Source organism: Stegostoma tigrinum, chromosome 16, assembly GCF_030684315.1.
Source record: "Stegostoma tigrinum isolate sSteTig4 chromosome 16, sSteTig4.hap1, whole genome shotgun sequence".
NCBI lineage: Eukaryota > Metazoa > Chordata > Chondrichthyes > Orectolobiformes > Stegostomatidae > Stegostoma > Stegostoma tigrinum.
Window position 1 is genome coordinate 41,108,595 of NC_081369.1, and position 22,034 is coordinate 41,130,628.

The window sequence follows — 22,034 nt, forward strand, 5'->3', positions numbered from 1 at the left end:
CTGAAGGCAAGGGAGTCCAAAACTAAAGGTCATAGGTTTAAAGTGAGAGGGGAAAGATTTTAAAGGGGCCTAGGAGGTAACGTTTTCATGCAGAAGATGGTGCATGTATGGAATGAGCTGCCAGAGTAAGTGTTGGAGGCTAGTACAATAACAACATTGCAGGCATCTGGATGGATACATGAATAGGAAGGATTTAGAGGGATATGGGCCAAATGCAGACAAATAGAATTAGATTAATTTAGGATATCTGGTCAGCATGGGTGGGTTGGATGGAAAGGTCTGTTTCCATGCTGTACAGCTCCCTGGCTCGATGTGTGATGGCAGTAAGACAGATTATAGCAAGTGATTGTATTAGGAAAGGTTGGTCTGATTGGCTGTACACTCACTGGAGTCCAGAAGAATGAGAGATGATTTTTTTTTTTACAGACATAGAGGTCTACAGCACATAAAAAGCCATACAGCCCATCAAATCTGCAGCAGTCAAAAACAACCAGATTCCAGCACTTGGCCCACAGCCTTCTATGCCTTAACATTGTAAATGTACATCTAAATGCTTCTGCTCTACCACCTTTACAGGCAGTGAGTTTCAGATTCCAATCCAAACCTCCTGCCCTGTACCTTAAGTCAATGCCCTGGTCAGTGATCCCTCAACCAAGGACCAAAGTTTCAACATTGAAACAAGAGATTCTGATGGTTTGACCAATGTTCCCTTTAAACTGCGCAGCCACGTAGACGGTCAGGGGGTCCACATGCAACCATTGACACACATGCCGGGCATGGTCTTTGGAGCTCTCCTCCATGCCAGGAATAATTGGAGGATATGAAGGTTCAAACAGGTAGATGCCGCAAGGATGCTTCCCTTTGTGGAAGATGTAGAACTAGCAGCATTGTTTTAGAATAAAGGGTCTCTTCTTTAAGACAGAGAGGAGGAGGAACTTCGTCTCTCAGACTTTGGAATTCTCTACCCGAGACTACTGCAGTGGGTGAGTAATTAAATATATTCAAAGCTGCAATAGACACATTTTTGAATTCTAGAGGAGTCAAAGGTGGTGAGACACTGAGCAGAAAGTGTAGTTGAAGTCAAGGCTGATGGTGGGGCAGATTTAAGGTATCATATAATCCACCCCGGCTTCTTTTCGCTATGTTTTTATGTCTTTCAGTAGAAGTATACAGATAGTATTTCTCATTCCATAATTGACATTCCATGCAAATAGAATGATTTAATTTTACTTTCTTTCTTTGAAATAATAATTACCTTGCTGCAGTTTTGTTTACTGTTCCCAACTCAGCAACAAATCTGCCTCCTCGGTAAAGAGCGAGCTTTCCCCAAACTGGATATACTTTCAGCTGTGACTCACTCTGATAATGCCAGGCAGAGTCTAGTAAGAGGGGCTCTGTGTTCAGACCAAAATTCCCTTTATTTCCAAAGTCCGACATTTCTTCATCACCATAGGAGTAGGGAGCACGACACTCTTTAATATTATCTACCAATTTTGTTGGCACAGGGCAAGGAGCAGGTTTTATTCTGACCTGTCGAATGCGAGGACTTCCGAGCAGCTTTGAATTCCCATCAGTGATAAATCCTGTTTAGAAAATACACATTGACTTTCAGGTCACTCTGAAGGTTCACTTGCAATTTTTAGTGTGGTGACTTAGAGAATGAATATCAAATGTTTGCGATTGTTATATTTTTTAGGCACATTATGCAGTATGCATGGTACATATAATCATAATATAATGCCAGCATTACAAACATTTCAGACATATTAACAAGGCTAATTCCAGAAGTGCAGAATGCATGATCAATCTCAGCGTCCTCTTCAGGCCCTTAAGATGACAGATTAAAATCTTCAGTCCATTTGATTCACTCCACTCGCTATCTAAAAATGGTTGAAAACACTACATTCTGCAATGGGCCCTGCCAACAATCTGATAATAGTACTGAAGACTTGAGCCCCAAAACTAGCCGTGCCTCTAGCCAAGCTGTTCCAGTACAACACTTGCATCTACCTAATAATGTCAAAAATTGCCCAGGTATGTCCTTGTCCACAAACAGAAAGGAAAAAAATCCAATATGGTCATCATTTTAATCAACAGTAAAGTGATAGAAAATATCATTGACAGTTCTGACAAGAGTCACTTATACACAGCAATCTGTCACTGAGGCTCAGTTTGGATTCCACGGGGCCACCCAGCCCCTGACATCATCTCTATCTTAGTCCAAACATGGACAAAATCCATAGACTCAAGAGGTGAGCTGAGAGTATGTGCCCTTGACATCGTGCCACCATTTATCTGAGTGTGGAAACAAGGACCCCGGTAGAATTTAAGTCAATGGAATCGAATAAGTATCTCTTCTAGTTGGAGCTATACGCAGCTCAATACATGATGATTATGGTTAATCTCAGACCTAGGACATTACTACAAGAGTTCCTCAGGATAATGTGCTAGGACCACCCATTTATGATTGCTTTTACAATGAACTTCCCACCATCACAAGCTTAGAAGTGAAGATATAATTGCACAACATTCAGTTCCATTTGCATTTCCTCCAATACTGAAGCAGACAATGTTCATAGGGAGCAAGATTTGCACAACATTGAGACTTGGATTGGGTGGATACCATTGACAAGAAACTGAACTGAACTGGACATATAAATATTGTGATTGAATGAACAGGTCAGAGATAGCAAATTCTGAGGCAGGTAACTTGTGTCCTGACTGCCAAAAAACCAGTTACAAGGTACAAGTCATGGATGTGATGGAACACTCTCCAATTTCTAGGTAAATGTGATTCTACCCACATTGAAGAAACTTCACACCATCCAAGACAAGCGGTCGACTTGAATGGCACCATATCTACCAAATTAGAAACTCGGTCCTTCCATTACCCATCACAGCGGCAGCAGGCCATGTCGTACACAGGATGCGCTACTGCAACTCACCACAGCTCCCAAACATGTATCCCACATCATCCAGGACAAGAGCAGCTTACTCTTGGAGATACCACCATCTGTAAGCTCCTCTCCAAGTCATTCACCATCCTGACTTGGAACTGTCGCACTGACTCTTTCTTATTGCTAGGTCAAAATCCTGGAACTCCTTAACAACACAGTTGTTATTCCTGACCCCAAAAGACTGCAGTAATTCAAGAAGGCAGCTCACCACCACCTCCTTAAGCGCAATTAGAATAGACAGCAAATTTTGAGCGTACCAGTGATAGCTACATCACAGGAAACAACAAAAGAAAAGGAAAATACTAGAGACAAATATATTAAGTAGTATTAAACATATTTTAAAAAAATAACAGATCAAATGCTGGATCTCAAATTTTGCAAATTTTGGATTGAGAATCTAAGGACCAATACAAATGTATCCACAACATGTTTACCATGGATTCATATTTCTCTTTCAATATTATCTTAGGATTACCTTCATATGGCCCATATAAGTTGGGTAATAAGATTTCATCAGCCCAGATGAAAAAGTCATCAACAGCCAGAGATCCATTGAACTTCTTGGTAAAGCTATCATTGAGAGCTTTGTTTAAATAAAATGAATGAGGACTTCACTCTCCGTAAGCAATAATTGCCAACGCCACCAGAAACCCCATGAGCTAGAATGAGCAAAAAATGTATGAGAGAAATCAAAGAACCTAGTTTCATTTTTATCATGTAGGTAATACTAACTCAAAAATCAAAATTTCACTTGTATGGGTGGAGAATTCTACTTTATTAGATATCTGTGGTTCATAAATTCTGATTTATTCATCAAATCAGTCTGGTCATCAACAAGTGGACAAAATACGCAAAAGTGATGAAAGCAGCAACAGTTTGGCCAAAATGTGAAATGTTAAACATTCAAGCAACCAATGCCACATTTGAAAGAGCAATATTCCACCCAATTCTACAATACTCATATTTTTAACAATTGCTTGATTTCGTACTTCAATTAATAGTCACATGATCTACTCAGCTCCAATATAGAAGATATGATCAAATGCCAGCAAATTGACCTTTTGCAAAATAACAATACATTGATTTCACTGTCTGCAGTTTCCTCTGTTTCTTTCTCTAAATTCTTTTTTCTCTGTCTCTTCTTTTTCAATCATCTCCAGTTCTCAGTTTTTCTCTGCCTGAATGTTCTTTTCTTCAGATATTTTGATTCCTGTCTCATGTTCTCTCTCTCTCTCTTACAGTCAGTTTTGCCTACACTATGCATCTTCTTCCATACATTTCCCACTCTCTCTGTATGCGATCCCCATGTTAGCTTCATTAGTTGGCAGCACACTTAGAGAGTGTCAGGTTAAAGCTCCATCGACAAAAGGACATCGAAGGCTGAGACTGTCAGTGGGGTAGGAAGGAGAAAAGGAGATTGTGTTATCTTTCAGACGAGGGCTTCAACCATACACTTATTTGCCTGTTCAGGTGGACATAAATAATCACGTCACATTTTGAAGCAAAGCAGTACAAGTCTGACACTCTCAGACCATGGCGACATTGATCTTCAGACTTCCAGATTTTCGATAGGGGATTTGTAACCAGACCAGGATTAAATAGGCAAACCTCATTTGCCTGTTTGATATTCCCAGATAGCTAACTGTCAAAGACTGTTTCAATTTCAGCTTGCCGTGACTCCCAGGTAGAGGTGGGCTGATCTGGAAAGGTGAGTCAGTGACCAGGAAGGAGGTGAAGGTACTGATGAGAAATTGGGGCAGCAAATGAACAGCAGCTGCTGGTGATATTAGCGCATTCATTCAACTTCTACCTTAGGGCTTTTGTGGTGCAGTGGTAGTGTCCCTATTCCAAACTAGGAGGCCCAGGTTGAAGTCTCACCTGCTCCAGAGGCATGTAATACCAGTCCTGAACAGGTTGATTAGAACATATGTCAACTCCTAGCTTTGTGTTCTTTACTGGTAAAGACTGACAGCAATCTCTTTAAAGATGCTGCTTGAACTGCAAACCATCCATGATGGCTTCATGCAGAGCAACTTAATTGTATAAAGGGAGTTTGTGTGTAAGATATGGTCTCTTAGTGGCTGAGGCAAAGGCCATGATATCTATTTGAGGCACAGGTCCTGGTTCTCTTTTGATGCCTACAGCAATATTGCAGGTGGACATGCACCTCAGAATGTGATGCCTAGTGTGGTGTTTGCCTGTAAAACAAGTCAGTCATCGCCTTTTCAATTGAATATTAAAAATGTCCAGTTTTTGGACAACTGGATTTTCAGGGTCTGAACCTATTTGCTCTTCAGATGTCTTGAAGAATATTCTTCCCTTGGCTACCATCAACATTCCCTCGGGATAAGTGAGATCACTATGCAGCCACTTATGGATTTGAATCTACCTCGTCACAAATTTTCCGCAGTGGGCAGAGGAGAGAGGCCCATTTGAAGCCCACCACATCCTATTCCTTGATTGGGAAAGGAGTGTGTTTCTATTTGGAGGTCCTCCACCACAAGATATGCCTCACTCTGGGTTTCTCCACACCCCTTAACTACTAGTGAAAACAAAAAATGCTGGAAATCACAGCACCCACGAAGAGAGAGCAAGCTAATGTTTTGAGTCGAGGTGACTCTTCACGCACACTGCAGAGTCAGAAATTCCACCTTTTGGATGATTAAACCTCATATCAGCCTACATTGACCAACAGATTGAAAACAGCCCATGGACTATGTCAAAGAACAGAAGATAATTCTTCACAATATCCTAGCTAATAGTTGTCTCTCAATCAGCAAATAAAAATCAGGTTATTTAATTACCATTACATTGTTGTTTGTGATAGTTTGATTTGTGTTAACTAGCTGCATTATTACCTTCATTGCAAGAGTTACTACACATTAAAAAGCATTTCATTGGCTGTAAAGCACTTTATGATTTCTAATTTCATTGAAAACATAATAAAAATGCAGATCTTTCTTCCTGTAAATTGTCTGTAATTCCAAGTTATCTAATTTTGGCCTTCAAACCTTTTATTTAATCTTTCCTTCTGAAAAATTATTGCAATTTGTAATCATAAATAGAAAGTATATTTACATACCAATTACATCTTTAATAAAACCGTACATTTTCTTTTCCTGGAGGTGCAGTGCTTTCATTTTCTCCACATGTTTCAGAGATGGTGGCTTGTAAATACCAGCTTCTGACCTTTTTGTATAGTTGGGAATTATCACATCGAGATCCTCATATAACAAAACACTTTGCGTGAATTGGTTGAAATGGTGGACGTAGAAGATGTTTCAAAGTGAGATGGTAACGTAGGCACTGATATGACTGATATTTGTCCTCATTTATGCTCAGGTTGATACTTCTTGAGCATTTAAAATGCATTCCTGACATTTATGATGTCGTGTAACCACAACATCCATTTTGTTTTGGATTGAAATTCCTGGAATGCTTGTGAAAGCCCCATGATCATTAAGGAAACTGTAGCTGTCAGACCAGGACTTTGTAGGCAAGGACTACCGTGGTAATGACACAATTAAGAGAATTTCTACCACACATCAAATATTTTGTGAAGCTGCAATTTCAAAGGTACAGCACTTTGGAACAATGTTTTGTTCTTGATTACAGCAAATTAACCTTTACTTCAGATAATTTAGTAAAGTCAAATTGAAGTGTGGATGCATGTGATTTTTCTTATCCTCTCTACTGAGTTGGGGCTTCTTCATACTTCAGTTCCAGTGTGCTCCACACAGTTTTGTCTATAGTGGTGAGCCTTCTGAATGTACTCGTTTGTCAGAGTGTTGAGGCTATCTTTTTACTCCTGGGCTACTCTTTCCTGTTGGAATAAATAACTCTCCTGATCATTAAAATCACCACCTCAGACATTCACCTTGTGAGCCTTATGATGAATGGCATACCCAGACTAAAGCTGATAAATCCAAGTTTAATTAAAAGGAGATTGAAACCTACACTATAATCAGTTGAAAAACCTCATGAAACCTAAAAACTGAAAAAAAAACTGCAGATGCTGTAAATCAGAAATAAAAACAGAAATTGCTGGAAATGCACAGGTGTGGCAGCATCTGTGGAGAAAAATCAGAGTTAACTTGAGTTCTGAGGAAGGGTCACTAGAATCAAAACGTTAACTTGGATTTCCCTCCACAGATGCTGCCAGACCGCTTGTGCATTTCCAGCAATTTCTGTTATTGTTTTCCATTATAGCCTGACTGCTATTTTTGTTTTCAGTGCATGTTAATATGATTCAGACTCTCAATTCATTCAATTACAATCAGTGGAAAACATTATCTGGATGATATCTATCAGGTGGTTGCAATAAATTAAATTCAGAATAGAATTCTAGATCATGCCATTGAAGATGACATGTTTTATACTTCAATTTAAAACAAACTCTGTTTGCAGGCACTTCAAAGACACAGTGACATAATTTTTAGAAATAAATAACATTTCACTTGAGCTCAGAACATTTAGTTGTGCACTCATAAATGTTAAGTGTTTAAATGAAAGACATTGAATTGAATACTCCTCTTCCCATTTGATATCAATCAGGTGCACTTACTCCCCACTGAAACCGATCTTCCTAAAACAGCATTCAGTATTCTTGCATAGTGTGTTCCCTTTGGGACCTCAGCAACAAAGGCAAGCTCAGCTGACTAGGAAAGTACAGATGGGTACGGCAGGCCGCACACTGCAATACTAGAAGTAACAATACCATTTATCTCCTGGACAGAAAGGTCCCAAAGTTCAGAAGACTAAATTTAATCTTGGACATGTGGATCTAGAACTCGAGAGCACAGTCTGAGAATTAGGGCCAGGCTATTCAGGAGAGATGCTAAGAAGCACTTCTACACACAAAATGAGAGAGATGTTTGGAACACTCTTCCACAAATGGTAGTGGACGCTGGATCAGTTATTAATTTAAAATCTCAGATAGATGTGTTGTGTTTAGTTCTGGTCACCTCATTACAGGAAAATGTGGAAGCTTTAGAGAGGGTGCAAAGGAGATTTACCAGGATGCTACCTGGACTGGAGGGCAGGTCTTATGAGGAAAGGTTGAGGGAACTAGGACTTTTTTTATTGGAGCGAAGAGGGGCGAGACGTGACTTGATAGAGGTGTACAAGACGATGAGAGGCATTGACAGAGTGGATATTCAGACTTTTTCCCAGGCCAGAAATGTCTATTGTGAGGGGGCATAATTTTAAGGTGATTGGAGGAAGGCATAGGGAAGATATCTGAGGTAGGTTCTTTATGCAGAGAGAGGTGGGCGTGTGGAATACGCTGCTGACAGTGTTAGTGGAGACAGGTACTTTAGAGACTTTTAAGCGACTCTTGGATAGGCACATGGAGTATAGTAAAATGTGGGATATGCAGGGTAGTTTGATCTTAGTAGGATAATAGGTCGGCACAACATCGTGGGCCGAAGGGCCTGCACTGTGCTATACTGTTCAATGTTCTATGAGAGATATTATAGGATATCGCCTAAAGTTAGGTCTCTGGAGTTAGGCCATAGATCACCCATGATCTCATTGAATGGTAGAACAGGCTTGAGTGGCTGAATGGCCTACTCCTGTTCCTGAGTTTTGGGACTTAAGGAATGGAATCCTTCAAAGCAGAAAGTTTGGATGCCAAACAGACTCATTGACACAAAGGGAAATGGTAGGCGCATACAAAGATAGAGCTCCTTTGTTGTAAGTGAAAATGACACCGGAAAGGAAGGGTGTTATATATGTCACATTCATAATTCAGTACAGAATTAAACTGCATATGATAAAGTAAAGAACTTAGAAGTTCTAAGCTACTAAAAAATTTCTAAGTCACTAAAATCAGAATTTTGTATCTATTTTACTAGAGAAGAGGTTGCAACTGATGTCACAATAAGAGAAAGGGGTGATGTTAGAGAATTTATAGCTGTTAAAAAATATATGGAGGAAAGGAAATGACTGAAAGAGAGTTCCATTTAAGGGACACAGGATCAGTTCAGACCTGTACCTGTCATTTCGAAGTTTTACATGTGTGCCTCCTGTCTGGTTGAGATGCTCCTTGTGTTGTTGCAAAAGGAAGTATGGAAATTAGAAAGGTTTTAAACATAATCTTCAAATCTACCCAGATACGAAAATAGTGACCAGAGCACTGCAAATTTCACACTCTGTTCAAAATAGGGAACAGGGATTCTCTCATGTGTGTCAGCCTAACATCAGGAATGGAGAAACATTAAGAAGATTAATCAAAGACAATATAATAGTCTTTTGAAAAAATATGGTTTAATAACCAAAAGTGAACACATTACAGAAAAATTATGTTTGACAAGTTTGATTGAAATTTTTGTTTTGGAAATGGTGAGGGTTCACAAGAGTAGTTGATGCTGATCATATCACTTTTGATAAGGCATTTCATTGACTTGTTAGCATCGACAATGTCAAGAGAACACACAGGCACAAAGTAGAATCAGCCAAAAACTTAAAAGTGCAATTGGACAAATATATGAAGGACAAAGAACTGATGGGCTATAGGACAAGAAAATTGAAAAGCTTTTTCAAAGAGCTAGTACAAACACTATGGGCCGATGGGATTTGTTCTGTATTGTATCATTTTGTGATTTTATGAAAAAAGTGCAATGACAGACCTTGTGCTACGACCCTTAAGGACCATCAGCATCTCTGTCCTTCCATTCCTTTGTGCCAGCAGCAGAGTGCTGGTAAAGTAATGGGATTTTGAGTTTCCATGTCCCTCCTCTCTGTTACATGTGTCAGGACAGTCACGGCATAGTCACCAGCATTGCACGTTGTGAGACATGAGACAAAAGAAGGAAAATCTTAGTCGGTACAATGATGCAAAATTGGCCTCCCATCTGCGTTGCCCTGTCTATCCTGCACTGGAAAGTAGAGGAATGTTCAGATCTTATATTGTCAAGGACACAGCAATGGAGGTCTGCAAATCTCCACTAAATGTGCTATATCTGGAAGAAATTCAACTGCATCTTTACATTATTATTCACTGAATCACTAGCACTGGACACACTTCATGCCAGGTCTATCACCAGAATATTCTTTGTCTTAGGTAAACTTACTCATGGTAGAAAGCAAGCCTTCACTGTAGCTTTCTTCATGTTCATTTCTCTCAATCTTTTTGACAATAAGAGCAATGAAGGCAGCAACAAGTAAAACCTTAACAGAACGGCAATTTAGACAAGTTGGTTACAATGTCTCCGAAATGAAAGGCACTTAGCATTGGCGCTGTGCTTTAGAGATTGAAACTGCCTCGTAGATTTTATTGAAACCTCTACTTTAAACTACTAACTGAAAATGCACATCCAATCAAGGGCATAATTCCATGCCCTCCTTTAGTACTTTGTCCTGATATGATGACAGAAGCATAGGAATTTCCGGTCCTAGACCAGCTACATGACCCCAGGCCATACCTAGAGTCCCCTCAACCTGAATCAGGTTGGGATTAAATCAATGTTTTGAAGGAAGGACTTGTTTGGCTTCTTCGGCCTGTCCCTAAGATGTGCAGCTGCATTTGTTAGAGTTAGAAAAATCTTAACATAAATAGAGAATTCTAAGCATCAGCACCCTCCCACCACAGACACTGTAATGCTCCTGAGGATCTCCATGTATGCCCAGGAATATAGGAGATCCCAAGCTGAATCACAATGTGACTTTTTCAATGTCACAGTGGGAAAATCCACTGCTACACTTGATCCAGACATCTGTCTGGAATAAAAAGGGAATTTCTGCTTTTGCCCATCACCATCTTCCATTCACAAGTTGATCTTGTTGAATTAGCTGAGCTCAGCTGGCTACTTTGATAACCCCTTGAAGGTAGTCATCCCAATACCATTTGAATCAGTGCTTGATTGATGTGTGTTTTCATTTTTACCACATTTATGGGGTAGTTTCCATTATCTGCTAATTCTGCTATTACCTTTAATGGCTGTATGATGAAAACACTTTCGATGAAGCTGACAATCATGGATTTGAGCCATTGGATGGACTTCTCTCTGCCATAATCGAAACTGTAAAGCATGGTGAAGAATACAGAGACACTACTTGTGACAAACACCAGGAGCCAGCCAATATAAATGAACCACTGAGGGAGACCTTTTGAAAGAGGGCTTGTTTTCTTATTTCTGTATGTAATTTCCCTGTCCAATAAAGTACAAACTGCTTGTGAAATTAATTAACAAATGAATAGTAACAATAAATTGCAATTATGATTTATGATGAATGATTTTTCAGCAAAGCAGTAGGGAAGAGTGATGGATGAACTTGCATACTTTAGGGCTCAGGGATGAAAAAGGGTATTCCTATTATATTCATAATCACTCACAAATCAATTACGCAGAATTCCTAAATACTCACCATCAGTTTTAAGAATTGCTTCAATAGTATAATACATGTATTTCTGAAATACCAGTAATGGTATCCCATACCTCTTAGTACTGCGGTTATCATCTGCAGAGCTAACTGCTGCTTTGATGAACTGTATTATCTTCTGCACTTGATCTGTAGCATGTATGAGTCTAAGGATTCTGAAATGTCTTTAGTCCCATCTCCTGCAGTTCAGTTTCCACATAGTTTAGCAGAAGGCTCACATAGTGTAAGAAGTGTTTCATCATTTGATCTGTTTCTTTATCAGGATCGCTGCACATGGAATTATTGTCTTCAGTTTGTTCAGGATTGCTGACCATGGAATTGCTATCCTCATTTTGTTGATCAGGACTACTGGCAGCTGAAGGATCATTTTCTAGAAACACAGCATTATCCATCATGTTGGGAATAGAGGAGGGGTGTTACTATATATAGCCCTAGAGGTCTACAGCACAGAAATATTCCTCAATTCCCCTCACTGTTAATCTTACACTTAAATACATCTATGGAGTTTCAATGATTTTGAGTTATAAAGAAAACACAACAGAAAGTACACATTTGCAAAGAAACACATTTTAACAGATACTTCAATGTCACACACTTTGACCCAAATCTGACATTTAAAATGCTGGCAGTAGATTGACAACCAAAGTTCTGCAAGCCTCAGCACATAACCACTACCAAATCCTTTCACGGTCAATGCAATGGACTAGCAATGTAAACTTCAGGATTGCCATTTGTGACAGGACATGCCACATTAATTATGAGCTATGGAAATATATCAGAAATATATTTAAATCGATCATTTGCACCAGTTCTTTAAAGTGGATTCTGTGCATTGTGAAAATGCAGTCCAGTTCTTAAACTCTTTTCAGAGTTTATTCAGCAATCTTGTGTTCCCAGCATGGAGCCCGAACCAGTTGGAGTTAATTCTGAGAAGCAACAGCACAATCTTGTACCTTTGATCCACCTCAGGAGTACAGGATTATTCAATTTATCCTTTGTATCTCCATGTAATCATGTTCGGTTATTCCCAGTGTTCCCTGGGACCAGTGGCATGATTAATTGTATAACTAAGGTTGTAGGTAGGGTATTAAACAGATTAATGGAGGGTAGCGTTTAAAAAAAATCAAAGTGAAGCAACAGAGCAGAGATGCAGGGTAGCAGAGAGGTAAATGATCATCAAAGTATAATGTGGAAGGATAGAAAATATACACACATATACACAGAAGAGTCCAGTAGAAATTAAAACCAGAGTAAGTCATAATGGTAAAAAGTCAAAGCTTAAGGGTCTTTCTCTGACAACACATAGCATTTGACATAAGGTGTATTTGTTGAGCGCGCAAATACAAAAAAATGATTATGAATTGGTAGCTCTCACAGGTGACCAAGACTGGAAGCTCAATATTTAAGGATATTTGACATTCGGGAAGAGTAGGCAGAAAGGAAAAGTGGATGAAGTAATTTGTTAATTAAGAATTGTATCAATGCCAGACTGATTCCTGGCATGGCCGGACTGAAATAATGAGAGAGATTGAATTTGTTATGAAAAACCTATAAAATTCGAACAAGACCGTGGTAAACATGATGTTCTCACTGTATAGGGAGTCCAGAACCAGAGGTCACAGTCTAAAGTAATAGGGTAGGCTGAGGAGCTTACCTAGACGAGAAATGTTTCCATCCCAGACAGAATCCTGTTGAAGCCAAAACAAAATAATCAGAGGGTTAGATAGGGTGGTTAGGGAGAGCCTTTTTCCTAGGATGGTGACGGCGAGCACGAGGGGGCATAGCTTTAAATTGAGGGGTGAAAGATATAGGACAGATGTCAGAGGTAGTTTCTTTACTCAGAGAGTAGTAAGGGAATGGAAAGCTTTGCCTGCAATGGCAGTAGATTCGCCAAATTTAAGTACATTTAAGTCGTCATTGGACAAGCATATGGACGTACATGGAATAGTGTAGGTTAGATGGGCTTCAGATTGGTATAATAGGTCGGCACAACATCGAAGGCCGAAGGGCCTATACTGTGCTGTAATGTTCTATGTTCTATGTTCTAATGCAGTAGTGAGTAGAGATATAGATTTACTAGATCAACACGTGTAATCAGTTTTGGTGGAAATAAGGACTAGCAAGGGAAAGAAAAGGCGAAAGTCATCCATTGGTCCTTGTAGAATTGTTGCAGGACGAAGTGTAATCAGGAAATAATAGAGGCACCTAAGAAGTGATTTTAATCTGCTTATTGACTGGACAAATCAGATTGGCTAGAACTACACGGAAGACAAATTTGTAGAAGCAACAGCGCAGTGTCGCTTTGAAAGGGGACAGGTCTTCAGCATCCACCACCTCTGTTGTCAGCTTGGGCCTGCATCAGACGGCAATGATCCTGACTCAGGCCCATCCCCGACTCCCTGGGGAGAAAGCTATGGTTTCATTCAGAGTGTATGAACATGGAGTTAGCTCACTTCTGGGCTAGAAACGACAGAGTGGTCTTTAATCCACCTATATCCCTAGTTTCCATATCCCTTAACACTCCGACTGAACAAAACTCAGTTTTGAAATGTTAATTGATTTTACTGTAACAGTTTGGGGTAGGGATGCGGGTGAACAGACAGAGAGAGAATTCCAGATTTCCATTCTTTTGAATGAATACTTGCTCCATCATTTTGGTCCTAAATGCCCTATTTCTGATTTTAAAATACAAGTAATCATATGCACTGACCGTTATCTGGAATAGCAACCTCTTGAGTATCAGGCTGTTCATTACAGTGCTGAATAATGTTTGCTATTAATACCAGTAACTTATTTATGTCATTTGCATTTCTGATATCATCTTCTAGTGTTGGCATTGCATCTTTCAATTTTCCAGGCAAAGAACTAGCAATCCTTTTGATGTCCTATAAATAAAAAGAAAAGATTAAGATTTAGAGATCTAACTCTGCAACTTACAATAAGCAGAAATAGCCACACTTCTATTTATATGCTGCAGTTCTGGTGATGGATATTGATACCTAATGGAATAATATTTCCGCTGATCAAAGCCTAGTTGGCACTGTTGTGCCTTAGCTGGGGGTAGGAAAAAGTGCGAGAAATAGGGAAGAAAGTCAGGGTCTGGTGGATGCACTGCCTTGCACTGCTGCTGGCATTTTACCAGTGGCAGGGAAAGTGGAAGGCAGCCTTCCCATTGGAGTTTAATGAAGATCCTTAATGGCCAATTAATGCCCTGTTAATGTCCCCTTCTTGCCGCTGCTGGCATTTTGGCAGCAATGGGTGGGACCTCTGTCATGTAGTGTGGTCACCAATTATACTCTGGCAGTGACCTTTCAGGCTTAGTGAGGGGGGCAAGGGTGCCTCTTGATAGGGTATGTGGTGGCTATCCTCAAAGACACAGTAGGTATGCTCTTGATAGCATAATTCATGCCATCCCACTACTCCCACCACTTCATGTAGCCCTTGAATACCCCATTCACTTACATCCAGGTTGGCATCCAGAGGACTATTGTGGAGAGGGTGCAGTTCCAGCAGTGCCCACCATTCTTGGGGGCAGTGCTAAGACTAAAGAGCTGTTTGCCAGCCAATTGGCTGGCAGTTTTTGCAGATGTGAGCTAGCCTGTTAAAAGAGATTGGAGCTCTGATATTATGACAGTCTTGGTTCAAACATGGACAAAAGAACTGAACTCTGTTGGTAATGAAAGAGTGCCTGCCATTGACAACACCGCCACATTTCATCGTGTGGCATCAAGAAGCTCTAAAATAATGAAAGTTAATGGGAACCAGGACAGGCCCTTTGCATTACCTTGCACAAAGGAAGATGGTTGTGGCTATTAAAGGTCAGTTATCTCAGTCCCAGGACAGCTCCATAGGAGCTCCTCAGGGTAGTGTCCAGGACACTACCATCCTCAGCTGTTTCTTCAATGACAACTCCTCCAGAAATAGGAATGCTCATTGATGAATGTATAATATTCAGCACCAACCTTAATTCTTCAGGGACTGAAGCTGTCTTGCCCAATTGTAGCAAGTTCTGGACAATATTCAGGCTTAAACTAACAAGTGACAAGTAACATTCACACAACTCAAGCGTCAGACAATTATCATCTCCAAGAAGACAGAATGAAATAATTTCCCTTGGACATTCATTGGCTTAATCGTGGTTCAATTTCAAAACCAGGGAGCTACCATTCACTAAAAACTGAACTGGGCTAGTCAAATAAATGCTGTGGTGACAAAAGCAGTGCAGAGGCTAGGAATCCTACAGCAAAAACTCACCTCCTGACTGACTAAAGCCCCATGTCCACCATCTACAAGGCACAAGACAAGAATACGATGGAATGCTCCTCAGTTGCCTAAAAGACTGCAGCAGCAAAATCACTCAAGAAGCGTGACATCATTCAGGACAAAGCAGTCCGCTTAATTGGTATAAACATGTACTCCTTCTATGATTGATGCTCAGTAACAGCAGTGTTTACCATCTAAAAGATATCATACAGAGATTCATCAAGACTTCTTAGACAATGCCTTCCAAATCCACGGCCACTACCATCCAGAGGGACAAGGGCACGAAGTACATGGGAACATCAGCACCTGAAATTACCACCCCCACCCCCACTCCACAACTCCCCAAACTACTGACTCTGCCATCTTGGAAATAAAATGACATTCCTTCAATGTCACTAGGTTAGATACTGAAACTCACTCTGTCAAAGCACTGTGGGTGAACCTGTACAAATGGATTGCAGATTGTTCAGGAAGGCAGCTCATCACCACCTTCTCAAGAACAATCACCACCTTCCTGTTCCTCTGATACTGCTTGGCCTGCTGTGTTCATCCAGCTCTACACCTTGTTATCTCAGATTCTCCAGCATCTGCAGTTCCTACTATCTCTGAAACATCTTGGGCTGCAAGTGTCTTTTGGAGGCAGGACTTTGGAGTTGGGGATTTTTCCAATGTTACACTCCCACATTTGTTTTAGCAGGTCGGTCAGGTGGGATTTTTATCTATTGGAGGGATTATCAGCCCAAGGAAGAGACAGAAGCAGGCTGATGCCAAAACAGCTAGTTAAAACTACAGCTCTATGCATACAAATAGTGACTGTGTTTTACTGCTTAGCATAAAACCCAATCCCCATTATTCTCTAACAGCCCTGCCTTCTCATGTCTATCTATTTCTATTTCCCTAACCCCAAAATAACCCCAATACCCTCTTCCTCTGCCCTACATACCGCTTGCCCTTCTCAAACCTCCATCCCATTCACCCAGTAAAAACAGATTTCACATGGTCCACAGTAACATTCAATAGTCACACAACTGTTAATATCACTAGAATAGGCACTTGAAAAACCTTTGTTTTCTTCGTAAGCTTATAAATCTCTCAAAGCCATCAAACGCGCATTCCCGTGAAATTGAATAAAACAAATTTTGTACTTAAGAATTTACCTTGAAGGCAGCCAAGCCACCAAACAAACATTTCTCACAAGCAGCTGTAAAAGCAAACTCTGAATTTTAGAATCCATTAGTGCTTGGTAGCCAAACCAAAACTTACACATTCCTAAGAGATAACCGGGAAAATAAAAACAGCACTTCAGGATCCATTACTGCCTTAGAAAGCAGATAAAAGCTCAAACACCAATGAATCAAAACTTTCAAACAGCCAAAGAGATGGTTGAGCTGTTTTGCAAAGAGTAAGTAAAAGCCCCAAGAGGGTGTTAACAACAATTTTGGATCTCATGCTAAGATAGAATTTCAATATTGTACCATGCAGAATAGTACTTTATTCAATGGATAATGTATGTAGTATTTATACAATGCTATTCCTTCACTTCTTAGCTTGCCAGTTGACAGAAATAACAAGCTTGCAACTATTATTTCATGATTACTTGCATTTTCCAATCATTGTCACCATTGATTTTGATATAACTCAGAAAATGGCATTTCAGGGTGAAATGTAAAGGAGACAACATCACTTTTACACATGTTTTATATTCATCTCACCTCCAGTCCATGCTTTACACCTCTACTCTGCAGCTGTGAATTAGGAAGTTTTCCAAAATGCAGCTGCTTTGATGAAAATTGTAAAATTTCTGAAATGCTTATGCCAAAATGATGCCTCATTTTTAAACAATAAGGTGTACAGCTCAAACCGATGACATTAGTCAGTACCAGAAATGGAACTGGGATTTCCAGATATACACCTGGCCCCCATTCTGTTTCATGCCTGACTCCAATTAGTTCTGCACATGACTGAGAATACTGCGCTTCATTTTGGCACGTGGAATTTTACAAAGTATTGTCAACAAATATCAGACTAGTATGTGTGGAATGAGTCATATAGGGGAGAAAGAAAACAATTCTCACCATCATTACATTCTCAGGGGTTCGCCGACATTCTGAGGGGTCATCAGAAGCTGGCTTATTTAGCATTTAACATAGACATAGAACATAGAACATAGAACAGTACAGCACAGAACAGGCCCTTGAGCCCACAATGTTGTGCCGACCATTGATCCTCATGTATGCACCCTCAAATTTCTGTGACCATATACATGTCCAGCAGTCTCTTAAATGACCCCAATGACCTTGCTTCCACAACTGCTGCTGGCAACGCATTCCATGCTCTCACAACTCTCTGCGTAAAGAACCTGCCTCTGACATCCCCTCTATACTTTCCACCAACCAGCTTAAAACTATGACCCCTCGTGCTAGCCATTTCTGCCCTGGGAAATAGTCTCTGGCTATCAACTCTATCTATGCCTCTCATTATCTTGTATACCTCAATTAGGTCCCCTCTCCTCCTCCTTTTCTCCAATGAAAAGAGACTGAGCTCAGTCAACCTCTCTTCATAAGATAAGCCCTCCAGTCCAGGCAGCATCCTGGTAAACCTCCTCTGAACCTTCTCCAAAGCATCCACATCTTTCCTATAATAGGGCGCCCAGAACTGGACGCAGTATTCCAAGTGCGGTCTAACCAAAGTTTTATAGAGCTGCAACAAGATCTCACGACTCTTAAACTCAGTCCCCCTGTTAATGAAAGCCAAAACACCGTATGCTTTCTTAACAACCCTGTCCACTTGGGTGGCCATTTTAAGGGATCTATGTATCTGCACACCAAGATCCCTCTGTTCCTCCACGCTGCCAAGAATCCTATCCTTAATCCTGTACTCAGCTTTCAAATTCGACCTTCCAAAATGCATCACCTCGCATTTATCCAGGTTGAACTCCATCTGCCACCTCTCAGCCCATCTCTGCATCCTGTCAATGTCCCGCTGCAGCCTACAACAGCCCTCTACACTGTCAACGACACCTCCGACCTTTGTGTCGTCTGCAAACTTGCTGACCCATCCTTCAATTCCCTCGTCCAAGTCATTAATAAAAATTACAAACAGTAGAGGCCCAAGGACAGAGCCCTGTGGAACTCCACTCACCACTGACTTCCAGGCAGAATATTTTCCTTCTACTACCACTCGCTGTCTTCTGTTGGCCAGCCAATTCTGTATCCAAGCAGCTAAGTTCCCCTGTATCCCATTCCTCCTGACCTTCTGAATGAGCCTACCATGGGGAACCTTATCAAATGCCTTACTGAAGTCCATATACACCACATCCACAGCTCGACCCTCATCAACCTTTCTAGTCACATCCTCAAAAAACTCGATAAGGTTTGTAAGGCATGATCTACCCCTCTCAAAGCCTGATACGTCAGTTGATTTGGGACGAGTGTTTCAAAAAATCTGCACAATTGTGAGATTCACAGGAAAAATGATCAAGGCGCTTTCAACTCCAATGATTAGCTCCCGCCAAGTGACAACGTGGTTATCTGTAACAACAAACTATCTAGTTAAATTCAAAATATAGCAATGTACCAGCTATGATTTCTTTTCCTGAAAATTCTTGAAAGTAATAAAATTTGTACTTGGCCAATTATGCCTTAGTGGGTTTTATTTAAAAAAAAACTTTTTTGAATTTACAGTGAGTTTGAAATAGTTAAACACAGAGGTGCCTTGTATTTGTCAAGTTCAAAACTAATAGATTGCTATTTAAAACAATGGACTATGTATGGGGTTGAAGATACTCAGCCCATGGTTGAACACAGAGAAGAGTATGTAAACAGTCTGGTTCAGCCCAAGACAATAGCAAGAGATGAGGGTAGAATAGAAACATAAGTAAAAGGAGTAGGTCATTCAGCCCCTTGATTCTGTTCCACCATTCAATGAGATCGTAGCTGATCTGTGGCCTAACTCCATAGCTCTTAATATACAAAAACAAAACTTAAATAAAAACAAAATTTAACAAAAATTGGGGCATTGGTTAATACTGTTGCCTCACAGTGCCAGGGACCCAGGTTTGATTCCACCCTCAGGTGATTGTGTGGAGTTTGCACTTTCTCCCCATGTCTGTATGGGTTTCCACCAGGTGCTTCAGTTCCCTCCTACAGTCCAACAATGTGCAGGTTGGGTGGATTGGTCATGCTAAATTACCCATTGTGTTCAGGATGCATAGGTTAGGTGTGTTAGCCATGGGTAATGTAGAGTTATAGCGTAGGGAGAGGGGTCTGGTTTGGATGCTGTTCGGAGGGTTGGTGTGGACTTGTTGGGCCAGATGGGATTCTATGAAAAAAATTATCTTTCTCTGATTTAACACCAACAGCGTGGCAGATGGAGTTTAATTTAGATACATGTGAAGTGTTGCATTTTGGTAAGGCAAACCGGGGCAGGACTTATACAGTTAATGGTAGGCTCTGGAGTGTGTTGTCAAACAGAGAGACTTTGAGGTGCAGGCTCATAGTTCGTTGAAAGTGGAGTCACAAATAGACATGGTGATGAAGGTGGCATTTGGTTTGTTTGCCTCCATTGGTCAGATAACTGAATATAAGAGTGAGGAGGTGATGTTGCATCTGTATAGGGCATTGGTGAGGCTATTTCTGGAAAATTGCATACAATTCTGATCACCCATTTAGGAAAGATCTAGGAAAGATGTTGATACACTTTAAAGGGTGTAGAAAAGATTTCCAAGTATGTCGCTGGGACTGGAGGGTTTGAGTTGTGTGCAGAGACTGAATAGGCTGGGGCTTTTGTCCCTGAAGCATCAGAGGCTGAGGGGTGACCTAATAGAGGTTTACAAGATCATGAGGGCCATGGGTAGGGTGAATAGCCTGGGTCTTTTTCTTAGGATATGGGAGCCCAAAACTAGATAGTGTATGTTAAAGGTGAGAGGGAAAAAATTAAAAAGGACATGAAAGAAAACATTTTCATGCAGACGGTGGTGCATACATGGAACAAGCTGCCAATGGAAGTGGAGGAGGTTGGTACAATTATAACATTTAAAAGATATCTAGATGAGTATATGAATAGGAAGGGTTTAGAGGGATATGGGCCAAATGCTGGCAAATGGGACTAAGTCAGATTGGGATATCTGGGAGGCACAGATGAGTTGGACTGAAGGCTCTGTTTCCATGCTGTATAACTCTATAACTGATACAGCATCAATTGCTGTTTGTGAAAGAGAGTTCCAAACATTTACTAGCCTTTGTCTATAGAGTCGCTTCCTAACATCTCACGAGTGATCTGGCCCTAACGTTTAGACTATATCACCTAGTTCAAGTATCTTAAACCAGTGGATTTTTAAAAAAAATTCATTCATGGCTAGGCTTGCATTTATTGGCTCAGTGGTTAGCACTGCAGCCTCATAGCACCAGGGACCCGGGTTCGATTCCAGCCTCGGGCGACTGTCTGTGCAGAGTTTGCACATTCTCCCTGTGTCTGCATGGGTTTCCTCCGGGTGCTCCAGTTTCCTCCCATAGTCCAAAAGATGTGCAAGGTAGGTGGATTGGCCATGCTAAATTGCCCGTAGTGTTCAGGGGTGTGTGGGTTATAGGGGGATGGTCTTGGTGGGATGCTCCAAGGGGCGGTATGGACTTGTTGGGCCGAAGGGCTTGCTTCCACACTGTAGGGAATCTAATCTAATTTCCCCGGAGTCAAACACATCGCGTGGAGTCATTTGTAGGCCTGACCAGGTAAGGGTGGCAGTTTTCTTCCCCCAGGACAATTGTGAACCAGGTAAGCATGTTAAATATAGTAACCACATGTTGCAGGACTTGCCTCATGAGACAGCAGTTCCTCAGCTCTATTTAGTTGGGAGGATTCCTGTAGCCGGGTTAAATTTCAAATGATGAGTAAAGACAAAATTGAGCCACACAGCCTCATTATAATATTAAAAATCTGAAAAAGCCATGTGGATTGATATTGAGTTGCTGTCAGAACTGACACCTCTCACACTTCAATAATCCACCCTCCCTAACTCCAGCCAATTAAAAGAGAGTAAGCGTCATCCTAATCTTTCTATGATCGGATGAATTGGATGGGAATCATGTCAGAGAACATCCATTGAGTCAGATATTGGATGAAAGATGTGGGAGGGGAAGACTGAAGATGAAAAATGTTCAGTTATCCAGAGGAGAGATAATTCACTCTGCCTAGTCATGAAAGAAATGATTGATGACTCTGGATCAAGACCTAACTTGTTTACACACATCTCTATATGCCTCCTTAGCTAAAGTGAAGATTTATTTTACAATCTCATGAGGATGTGTTGGTTGGAATATCCAGATTGCTTTCAGGCTGAAGAGAAGATAAAATCTTTCTTAGTTAAAAACTAACTGCACAGAATATCCTGATCAATTTTCCATGTTCAAGTTGTAAAAATTAATTTTCAACCATCTT

General features: G+C 40.6%; 1 protein-coding gene across 1 annotated transcript in view; it reads right to left on the reverse strand.

The window, feature by feature from the left end:
- The window catches only part of LOC125459954 (polycystin-1-like protein 2), a 109,154-nt gene that overhangs the window by 36,598 nt on the left and 50,522 nt on the right, over positions 1–22,034 (reverse strand). Inside the window, 5 exon segments of the mRNA XM_059651536.1 lie at positions 1,256–1,583; positions 3,433–3,616; positions 11,558–11,709; positions 14,050–14,224; positions 15,594–15,625. Coding sequence (XP_059507519.1) covers positions 1,256–1,583; positions 3,433–3,616; positions 11,558–11,709; positions 14,050–14,224; positions 15,594–15,625 — 871 coding nt within the window.